The 11,570-nt window shown below is 40.0% G+C and overlaps 1 protein-coding gene across 2 annotated transcripts in view; it reads left to right on the forward strand.

Annotated features, from left to right (window-relative positions):
- alcama (activated leukocyte cell adhesion molecule a) overlaps positions 1–11,222 on the forward strand; it is a 46,851-nt gene extending 35,629 nt beyond the window's left edge. Inside the window, exons 5-16 of one of the 2 annotated variants that reach the window (XM_088300799.1) lie at positions 313–400; positions 878–1,051; positions 1,927–2,051; positions 2,139–2,271; positions 2,543–2,655; positions 2,753–2,879; positions 4,566–4,687; positions 7,008–7,140; positions 8,363–8,392; positions 8,726–8,837; positions 10,046–10,181; positions 10,252–11,222. In XM_088300799.1, the coding sequence (XP_088156925.1) occupies positions 313–400; positions 878–1,051; positions 1,927–2,051; positions 2,139–2,271; positions 2,543–2,655; positions 2,753–2,879; positions 4,566–4,687; positions 7,008–7,140; positions 8,363–8,392; positions 8,726–8,837; positions 10,046–10,148 (1,260 nt within the window). In that variant the 3' untranslated portion in view covers positions 10,149–10,181; positions 10,252–11,222. The remainder of the gene's footprint in view (positions 1–312; positions 401–877; positions 1,052–1,926; positions 2,052–2,138; positions 2,272–2,542; positions 2,656–2,752; positions 2,880–4,565; positions 4,688–7,007; positions 7,141–8,362; positions 8,393–8,725; positions 8,838–10,045; positions 10,182–10,251) is intronic. The other variant, XM_088300800.1, reaches the window with a different exon arrangement.
- The last annotated feature ends 348 nt before the right edge of the window (positions 11,223–11,570 follow it).

Below are 11,570 nucleotides of genomic sequence, written 5' to 3' on the forward strand. Positions count from 1 at the left end.
TCACTTATGCCGACATTTTTTTTCAAGCAACATCAAGGGAACCCCCCTCCTGAGGCGTAGCAGCGACCATGTTGCTACAGTAATGACTCCTTTTGAAGTAGTGCTCATGAATTAGTAACAAGCACATCCCTCGCTGTTGCAATTAGAATACCCACAGCACCCGAGAAGAGTCTTTGGGCATTTCATGGTCTGTTGCATAGAATATCCTCAAGCCAGCAGAAGGGGGGGATGGGGATTAAAATGATTATTTGGTCAGTTTAAACAATGACCTTTGATGTGTTTTTGAGGGACTTTTGTCATTCTTTTCCACAGCTAGCCACGTGTGTCGCAAAAGATGCCAATCCGGCAGCCAACATCACATGGCTGAAGAACAAAAAAACCCTGGTGGATGGCGGGAAAGGTGAGTTTATTCTCGCGCAAAATGCAAGGATGATGTGCTGTCTAAATAGAAATGGAATAAAAACACGCATACGGTTTTGGTTTTCTCTTTAGTTTGTATTTTCAGTCAGGGTCCTTGGCCTTCATATGTCATCACCATGGTTTTCAACTAAAAAGTGCAGAGTCACAGCTTTAATTTAAGAGGCTTTGCAACAAATATGGGATTTAAGTTTAAAAAAAAAAAATGGCAGTGTTTTGTTCGGCGTTTGTTAGGCTACATCATTGACATGATAGATGCATTCAATGCCGCATGGAAAACTGACCACTCTAAAATCTTTTCGTCCTAGTCCAGTGTGAATTCTATTGGCAGTGCACATTTAAAGAAAATGAGTCAACAGACATTTCCGCCAGGGGCTAAATTGACCATGAATTTGTGTTTGTGTCTTGTATTCTTTTGGGGAGGCCCCTCTGACACTTTGTTGTTTGTTTATCGGTGCAGGCGTTTCCATCCGAGCCTCGGTGCAGGTGGACCCCGTGAGCGGCCTGTCGAGCACCTCGTCCACGCTGGAGTACTCTGCTACGAAGGAGGACACCGACGCCCAGTTCTCATGCCGCGTTGGGCACAACGTGGGCAAGGAGCTGGCGTCATCCGCACTCACGTTCACCGTCACTTGTGAGTCGAGCAACTTGTCTCCATTTGGATGCCAAATTGCCAATGTTTCTTTGAGTTTCATCATCGCTGACTATGAAATAATAATTTGGACGTGTGTTTACCTCCCTTGACTGAAAACGTATATTTTTTATTCTTCTTTCTGTTTTGAACAAGCTAACTCTATTATGCAGGTTCTCTGGGGGAAAAAAAACTTGAGGCTTTTGGTCTTTAGTGTTGCGGGGATGAGCGTCGAAATGGGATTAATGCAGAAGCAGTATTAAATATTGAAGCTGCTTGCTCGGCGTGGCCTCCAGATAAGATAGTGCACTTTCACACGTGGAGGCTAACGGTTTTTCAAAGACACAGCACAAACTGAATCATGTCTCATGTTTTTAAATATTTTTTGGCCGACAACTCGCATTAAGAATATTTTGCTAAGTGTCTATTCTAACCTTGCAAATGTTGAGAATCTTTAATAAAAAATTTTTAAAAAAACACTGCTATTTTTGCTTGGAATGGAGCAAACAGTTAATAATTAAAGCTCCATCCAAGAACAAAATATGTGCTGACATTTTCCACTATCACAAAAATTTCCCAATTACTGGATGGGATTTACTCCAGACCGCCGCTCGGTGGTATACCGTAAAGACAGAAACTTTCAAGCTTTGATTACAGTATTTTCATTTTATAGATAGTCATGTATATATTTTTTTAATCATCCAAATTTGTCAGTTACAACCCTCTTCTCTGTTCTGTGTCAAATTTCAAAGAGTTTTCTTTTCCCTCTTTACAGCAATTTTAAATGAAGTTACCACAATAATAGCGACACCACAACTATAGTCTATATCCCCCCCTCATTTGAGCTCTTGGCATTTCCGCACCTCTCCTCCCTCCAGACTCCACGGAGAACATCGTCCTGCAGGTGCTTGCCCCAGAACCTCTGGTGGAAGGTGACAACGTAACCCTCAAGTGCGTCGCGGACGGCAGCCCCGCCCCTACCAGCTTCAACTTCCACCTGAAGGTACACTGATGAGTCTGTAGTCTCTCACGGTGTCTTTAATCAGCGGCGCTTTCTAAACTAATCAGCGGCTATTGTGTGTATGTGCAGGGCGATGTCATTCCTGTGAAAAGTACGGCTGCATACACCCTCACTAATGTCTCGCGTGACACCACCGGTGAATACCAATGCTCCCTAATTGACAACCCCGCCATGATGGCTTCCAAGGACGTCACAGTCAATTGTAAGACATCACGCTGCGTTTCTCTGAAAAATTGCTCCATCAGAGCTGTCATTTATATCCATTTTTGGAACTTCTGGTGTTAGCTGTCGACAGTGAAGTGTTTTTGCCCCGTCCCGTTTAGATCTCTCGGTCTCCTCACTTTGTTTTGTCATCCTCCGCTAATAAGCCGAGGCGCAGCGAGAGAAGTGGAGATAATAATAGAAATATCTCCGAGCTTGTCAGAGCTGTGAGCCGTTGTTTCTCCATCCTCTCACCTCTACGTCTCTGTTAGACCTAGATATCACTTTAAGCCCCACCGGGAAGGTTGTCAAGAGAGTTGGGGAGGCCTTGGAGCTATCTTTCCAGATTGACTCTTCGGGGGAATCAAAGGTCTTCTGGACCAAGGTAATAAGAAAAAAAAAAAAACGTTTGCTTCTGAAAGCATCTTCCTCACTGAATGAGTTTGTTCTTGAAATGAAAAATGTTGTTTTGTTCTAATCAGGACAATTTCAAGCTGGACAAAGAGCCCAAGTTTAACAAGCTTAAATACTCCGATTCTGGCCGCTATGAGAGTGAAGTGAAGATGGGAGCACTTAGCAAGAAGGTTTCTTTTGACCTTGTTGTTGAAGGTAAGTGCCATAAAACACGGCCAACTCACTTACTTACACTGCAGTCTTGAGTGCCCAATTCCAATAATGCTCTATGACAGACGTGTCCAAAGTACGGTCTGCGGGCAATTGTGGCCCGTGTTCAAATCTCGATTGGCCCGCAAATCAATCATGTGTGGCCCGTCAGCACTGTTGACCACAGTAGAAAATAGACACGCACTAAAAAGCTATTTTTCATTTCACCCGAACAAACCACTCAATCATGCAATCATGTTAGGCATCAGAGTAAATTTCCAAATGCAACCTTTGCGCATGACCCTTGTGTGACCCTTTCCAGCCCATTAGTAAAATGAAGACGCCAAGAAAAGGAAGGTTAATAGACGGGGCCGTCACTTCCAGAGGAAGTGAAAATTGCCTTTTTTTTCATTGAAATATGAAACAACTGTGTCTGTCTAATGTGCCAAGACACTGGATGTTTTCCGGGCATTCAAGAGACACGACCAAGGTGACTGCGGAGTGGGAACGAAAGGCATGAAAAATTAAAGAAACTAAAACTAAAAGCTGAATGGTTGGCCCTGATACATTTTCACTTCACCACATCCGGTCCTCTTTGCAAAAAGCTTGGACCACTCTGCTATGCACTATAAAAAATATTATGTTTAATCGACTGTGCTAATGTGTTACTGGTCTCCCGCTAATGTTCTACTACTAATGTCTTATATTTACTGTTCATCATTTGCGAGACAAAGCCAATTTTGCCAATATTCTTGACAAAGTTTTTTGCTTTTAGAAAAAAATATACTTGATTTAAAATGGTCGAGCATAGTAAAATCAGCATAAAATAAAATTTAAAAAAAAACATCAACCATAATTAGCGTTTATCGTGATAGTTCTGGGGAAAATTAGTCATTATAAAAAATGTGTTATTGGGACAGGCGTATGTGAGTCAGGAACTTTATGATTTTCACATTTTTATTCTTTGGCTTTCGGCTCAACATGAAACTGTCGCTGTTCTTGTGGTATCTATTGGAAATGTGTTTTAATTTGTGTTCTAATTTACTGCTAATTTAGATGACACCACATTTAAAGTTCTTTGTTACAGCTCCAGCTGTTATGAAATGTGCGTTATAAATAAAGTTGTATCGCGGTGTATCTCTACGCCTTGGATTGTCATATCAGTCTGGCTGAAGATGTCGAGCAGCCCCTCACTGGCTATAAATTTGGCTTCGAGATGCATACTTTATTAAAATGGTGTGGAAACGTTGCCCTTGATTAGCACAAATTAGCATGCCCTCTCATTTTTTTTGCATATGAAAAGATGAAGTGTGAAAAATGACCCTTTGTGATTTTTCTGCATTTCTATGCCCAGCTGTCCAGGAACTGTTGCCAGGCAACCAGCTGAGACTCCTCAAAGTCCCTGACAGCGCTGCACTTAAAAACAATCAAATGTAATGCCAGGATTAGGCAAAATATGTCCTTTTGACTCATTATTTGGCTTTGCTTTGGTTATTATCGCTGCTGTTTCACTCTTTTGGGGAAATTGGGGCGAGCAGGACAACAGTTTCAATCATGTCAGCAAAAAGAAAGTGATCAATTCTGGCTATTGCTTTGAGGTCTGTACTTTATATTAGATGTGTGTGTGTGTGCCTTTGAGTAAATGAAAAAAAAACAAAAAAAGAACATCACAACAAGAGCATCCCGTTGCAGGCGCTCCAGTGATCAAACAGCTGTCCAAACAGCGTAGTGAAGACGGTCAACATAAAGTCTTGATTTGTGAGGCCGAGGGTTCTCCAAAGCCATTTGTTTCCTGGAGCATCAATGGCACCTCGGTATGTACACGCACACACGCGCACACACACACATGTACCACCACTGCAGCGTAGGCAAGGGAAATTGTTTTCATTCCTTTTCTCATGAAAATATTCAAGCAATAGCAAGAAGGGTCTTCTGATCATAAATATTTTTCTGTCCGCCCCCCCCACCAAGAAGCAACACAGCAGTGTGCTGTGCCGACTTTCTAGGTTTGCAAAACCAACCAATTAGCGGGAGTTTACGGAGAATTGTCATTGTTGCCGGGGATACGCAAACATCACTACATCTTTTCCCCTATTTGATGACCTCTGGTAATGAAGAAAGAAATTGTGTGGAGACATTTTCCACATTGAGTACACATGCTAATAGCCTGACAGGTTTTGATGGGTGTTTTTTTTTGTAGCAGCAACAACAGAAGCAGCTGAGACATCTTGTTTATCACTTAGTGTATTTTCAGAAATCAAACATATATTTGTCGAAAAACGTTTGTATGACAGACAAGCAAGAGCGTCTTTTTCAATTTGCTTTGACACCTTCAATCTATAGGAGACAGCGTTGTTTTCGATGTTCACCACATCAACATTCACAACACCTCCACAAAATATGTTTTTTAAAAAAATGGGTCTTTAAAATGTTAATAACACTCATTTTTTTCAAGGGAAAAAAAGTCTCTTGCTATATTTAATTTAGAGTTGTTTTAAAAAATAATACGTTTAAAAAAAAGCATTCCAAGTGTCAACTTGTTTATAGGGCAAAAAATGTATTGCAATAATAAAATGTAATTTTTTGGTCTTTTGTGGGGGTTAGAAAAATATTAGAAATATTTATTTTATATTTGAAAAATTCTTAATAATTCGTAAAAAATTGTAACATAGGTAAACCTTTACATATCTTTTAGAAAAGAAAACCTTCTTTTTACATCAATTTCATCATTCTACTTGCAAGATTGCGAAATGAATATTATTCTCATAATATATTACAACTTTATTTTAATAACATCACAACTTTTTTAAATAGTAAAATGTCTTTTCATCCAAAAATGACCACTTTATATTGATCAAAAAATTTTATGATTTCAGCAATAATATGACATTCTTTATCTCATGAAATACTTTTTTTCTAGCATGATTTTCCTAGAATTTCTAACTTTTTGTCAATGTTAATGACTTTTTCCTCAAATTTCTTAAATTGTGTTTTTAAAATATTAGTCTTTCTTTTCTCATGTAATTGTTTTTGTTTAAAATTCCAACTTTATGAAAAAAAATCATTATTTGTGTAATGTTTCCATTTTATTCTCATAAATGTGTTTCATAGTTTCATGACTTTTTTGCAATTATGTTTTAAATAATATATATTACAAGGTTATTCTTGTAATATGTCCACTTTATCGCCACATACTCATGTTTCTTCTTATAAAAATATTTTTAAGAGTTTTGGAAAAAAAATTGCAAATTTTCCACTAAATTACCCTTTGTCAGCATGGCTCCGAAACTTCTTGAAGCCCACAAGAAATGAACGAAAATGAGAAGGCGTCAAGAACCAAGTTGATTTTCCAAACGCATCAAGGAGCCCCACGCTTCGCTCGGTTGCAGAGCGCACAAGTTGTTCCTGTTGAGTGCCTTGCCCTTTGTTAGCGTTCCTCCCCTGCAGCTGTTACACCTGTGAACATATCCGGTCCTGGCAATCCGAGGCAGGTGCGCCGTTGCAAAGCATAAATAAGCTTAATTTCTCCCAGGCTAGATCACCTCGTTGTCACGAAGACAAAATCCCCCTCTTGTTGTTTCTTCGCTGAATGAACCTGCATGCCGGCTGGCAGCACAAAAGCGACAGCGGGGGCCGACTGAATGACACGCGTGACCCGAGGGGCTTTGAGTTGAAAATCTATTTGCGCAAGGATCATTTTCACTCCTTTTAGTCCAAGTTGAACTCAACCTGTGGGTGATGCATGCGCCACAATGTTTTGCATCTTGCAGAAGGTTTATTTTGGTTTTACCCTTTTGAACAATGTTTTCGAAGGAGAATTTAACACAAACCTTGCTCATGGCTATTCAACAACACTGTACTTAAATCTGCCCGTATATGTATAGGTGCTGAAAGGGGTGTTGGTTGTTCTTTCTAGTCACCCCCCTGTGAGGCTTCATCAGCACTTCCAAGCATATGTTTGGACAAGAAACTCAAACTAGTAGAACATTGCCTCCTAGTGGTGCTTGTGTTGTAAATTTCCCTGGTTACAAAAGTTGAGAGCCAGGGGTCTCCAACTCCCGCTATCCTGCATGTTTTCGATGTTTCCCTCCTCCAAGAAGGCAAATGAATTTTGCTGCAATTTTTCTCCCCCAGCTTGATGAAAGTCCCTTCGTCAATGGCAAGGTCACGCACAAAATCACGGTGGTGCCCACCGTCAACCTGACCGTCTCGTGCACCGTGTCCAACGAGTTTGGCGAGGACACGCAGGACATCAGCGTGTCTTCTCGTAAGTACGCCGCATCCTCCCCGCTGACGTCATCCACTAAGCTGCCGACGTCGGTGCTTCCCTCGCGCCAACGCAGTTCTCCAACTCTGCTCGCATGCTGACTCATAATCACAACACGAATCATGTTCACGTTCATTAACTATCACCTTACTGTTTTTTTTTTTTGGGGTCGGGGGAGGGAGGGGTTAAAAAAAAGGTGTAATCTATGACAAAGTATGGACAAAAGTATTTGGTCATTTGGCTGTCACATCTCCTTTGTAGTTCATCCCAAAGGCGTTCAACCCTCCTGTCATGTTTTTGTATTTGCGATACTTATCGTGGAATTATTAAAAAAAGAAGCTTCTTTGACGCCAATGCCACCCACAAGGCCAGGCCCCTCTTTATTAAAGAATCCACATTCAAAGGCACAGATGCTCCAGTATAATGTGAGGATAGTGACCCCAAGTGGACAAAAGTCAGAACTGCGCCTCACGCTTTCATTTTATTGGATTTAATTTGCAAAGTAAATATTTATCTGATCGCTTGATTAATTCATGTGCTAATTGGTGGAATACTCAATTAAAAAATGTTAAATAAATGAAGCCCGACTTAATGCATAAAATATTAAGAATTAAGATCTAAAATCAAAACAGCGTACCCCGGTGGATTGAACTATTCACATATTATTTTTTAATATTTGGATTCTTTTTTTTTTTTTTTTTAAACACTTGGCGGTACAGCCCTACTTCTAAAATAATTTGGGGAGTTAACAAAATTTCAATGCAATAATAGTGCAAGCTCAATAATAGGCAGATATTAATGATGACAATGACAATAAAGGGATTTCTATTCTATTCTATTCTATATTAATCTTTGCAATTAGCAGGCCGGTGCCTGTCTCCTTGTAAAAGGAAAAGAAAGAAATAACAAGGCCTTTCACAGCAGCCGCGCTGCTTACTTGACGAATTAAATAAGATATGTCTGAATACTTTTGTCCCACATAACAAATAACTGTGCATGACAACCGTCTCACCTTAAAGGTTTGCCGTGTCACTGTTTCATCCTCTTCTTGCCGAGTCATGTCTGCGCGTGCGTGCGTGTGTGTGTGTTGGAATGCTGGGACTCGACCTGTCCACCCTTTGATCTGAACTTCCTGCATGCAGACAGTAGATTAGACGTAGCGTTAGACGTCATTTTTTTTGCCTTGGTTAGACGTTAATTTTCATTTCGTATCTGATTTCAGTATTTGAGGAGGTGAGAGTGGATAAACGAGGTAAGTCGTAGATGTCTTCTTGCTTGTGAGAATTGGGGGAAGCAGTTAGAAAGCAAATGTTCTATAAAATAGATAAATGTGGAATAGTCCTACACAGAAAGAGCGGCGCCACCCACATCCTGGCAAACATGACTCATTATCCGGCTGAACAATCGGTTCATAAGGAGGATCGCTTTCATGAACATTGACCTCGGCGATTCATAATCATGTACAGTGGCAGTGTGTCCATCCAGCCGATGCGTTTAGGGCACCACTTCCTGTTTGTGGTCAGGAGGTCCGCACTGGCGCGTGACCGTCAGGTGCGTGACACTCGTGTTTTCTTTTGTCGTGCAGACCAATCGGAGGACGCCGATCAAACCAAGTTGGTGGTCGGAGTGGTGGTCGGCCTTCTCATCGCCGCCATGGTCATTGGGCTGGCTTACGGAATCTACCAGAAGAAATCCAAGTGAGTCAAAATTCTGTCAATTATACAGCACAGTGGTATATGGCCTCAGTTAACATCATCTGAAGTGTGCACAATAATGAACCCATGTCATGTCAACTGTATTTTGGAGTTAAAATTTTCAACACAAAAAAAAAACCTTTCACATGGGGCTCTCCAATACAAAGTAGTGTTAGCTCACACACTAACCTAAGTGCACGGAACACAACAGTCTTAAGGAGGAATGCGACGATTCACGCAAGCTCCGATTCGATTTTACTTTATTTTTCGCTTTTCTTGGGCACCGATCTATGTTTTCTTTTTTTTAATGAAAAAGGCACTCTACTAAAGAAAACATTTTGTTTTGCTTCTCTAGTATGCGTAATATAATTATCTGCATATTCAAAATGTGGCATGTAACTCACCCTAGTGTCAAGTCAAGTAATATATGGAATGTTTGTTTACAGCCGAGAAATGAGAGAGCGGCTTCGGTTAACATGGCGTTGTGAATCGATTATTTTATTTTTTTTACATGGATGCATATTTTAAGCTGTTTAAATCGATAAGAAATCATTGTTTGATGAATCTCGAGTCTTAAGTCATTAAATTTACAGCACTCTGCAAACAAGAACAAATGTTTGGGAGTATAGGCAAATTGTAACGCAAACTAGATTATACGGCTATTAACAGCTGCATCGCTAGAAAAGCAGAAACATACTTTCAGTTTCATTTTTGACAGCACGAGGCGCATTCAAGTCGATGACAAACTATCAATGCATTAAACCTAACAACAGTACCAAGTTTCTACCAGATGGCGCCAAAGTAATACTTAGCTTTGACCTAATTGCTCAAACAGCAAATTGGATTGTGGGTTCATTCTTCTCATATTCCCATCGATTACTCGAGTAGTCAGATGAAAAAAAAGTATTTTTCATTATTAAACACAATAACACATGCAGGATAGGGGCAGGTATTATTGATGTCTACTTGCTGCCACCATGTGTGTGTATGTGTATGGCATGAAAAGGGTGGGGCCAGGACTGGTGAGTGACGTGGGTGTCAGTGAAGGTGAAGCTATCAGTTATCATTAGTCCATATGGAAAAATTTATCCCAGCGAAGCTTCAAGGCGGAGAGTATGCTTCAACTTTGTAATTGAGTTAATCGATTAATTGTTGCAGCCTAAGTACTGATAATTGTAAAAAAAAAAAAAAAAATGTGCCATCCTCAACAGGCAAGGCAGCTGGAAGACCGGTGAGAAGGAGGACGGCTCCTCCGAAGAGGAGAGAAAGCTTGAGGAGAAGGTGGAGGAGAACAGCCACAAAGCTGAAGTGTAGAAAAACACCTACCATCCTTTGGGAATGTGAAAGGTAGCACACACGCACATTTGCAAACTGTCATATCAATACGAATTGCGACTAACATCGTTGTCTTTTGCAGTGAGAACATGGAACTTTACACGTTTCTCCTCCTCACCTCCTCTTTTGGGAAAAGAAGAAAAAAAAAGTGTGCATTACAATGAAGACAGCTTGGATTTGATTTCAGGGAGAATTTGACTACAAATCCAATCTCACTCTGGAAAAAAAAATAAAATAAATTGGATATTGTCTGTGATATAAATGCTCGACTTGACACACTCACATATACGCGGTGTAGCTCTGTCTTCTGTTAGTGATCATGTTTGTTAGGTTGGAAGCGTTTTGGTTAGTTGCTGCAAGTGAAATAACTTCTAGACCAGTTTTGCCTTTGCTGCAAAGATGTGTAGGAAGCGCATTGTGGTTTGCTATGTCATCCATTCTTGTTTTGTTTTTTTGTTTTTTTTTTATTTACATCTGTTTGTTCATTCGTGGCGTAGAGAATGTGCTAAAAAGTTATTTCTCAAATTAGTCTTGGCAAGGATGCGCCGTTCATGATTTTTTTTTCCAAATGTACTGTCCGACGTTGGTCATCAACGAGGGAGTTTATGGACCCGACAAGTGATATGATTTTAATTTCCATTTTGCATCCCTTTCAAGGAAATCTACCCGCTCGTGTCTTCAGTCAGTGATTCACATTTGAGTTGAGTTGTCACAGCTGGTTTTCAAAATGGGGCCATGCCATTTTGAAGTATGAATTTGATTTTGTTGTTGTTGCTCTTGCTATTTATGTTGTACAAGATGAACGATCGTCCCCCGTCCTCACCCCCCCCCCCCCCCGCCCCCCAAACCGCACACCCAGCCCTCGTTTTGAATTGTTGATGAAAACTCGCTTGCAGACACAAGATAAAGAGCTAATTAAATAATTAGTTTCGGAATTGAAAGCATCCAATTGGAAGAATGACCAAAGAAAGTGAACATTGCCATGCAAGTATTGTAAATATCTGTTTTGTTTTTTGTACTTTTGTTTAAAATAAAGTGTACATTTGGAAAACATGTCCACTGTATATTTTATTTCTTCTTTTGTCGGTATGGGTCTTTTGCCATGACTTTAATACATTACATCAGCTCCCCATTTAAGGTTTTATGCCACAGCTTCACTAAATCAATTGTTTTATTTTTTTTTTAAGTCCGTGTAATGGTTAAACTGGCATGTAGTCGATATTTAACCAAAATTATAATAAATTAAAATTAAATACTATGATTTGTGATTTTACAAATGTACTGTTTTACTGGGGGGGGGAGTCTGACGTGTAATGTGTATGTAGATGTTTAACTCAAATGACTTGATTTATTGTTAAAATGCACAATATATTGTACTGTATATTGTTTTACATAAAAAGG

The sequence above is a fragment of the Idiotropiscis lumnitzeri genome, chromosome 7 (genome assembly GCF_059441095.1).
Source record: "Idiotropiscis lumnitzeri isolate Australia: NSW breed Sydney's pygmy pipehorse chromosome 7, RoL_Ilum_1.0, whole genome shotgun sequence".
Classification (NCBI taxonomy): Eukaryota; Metazoa; Chordata; class Actinopteri; order Syngnathiformes; family Syngnathidae; genus Idiotropiscis; species Idiotropiscis lumnitzeri.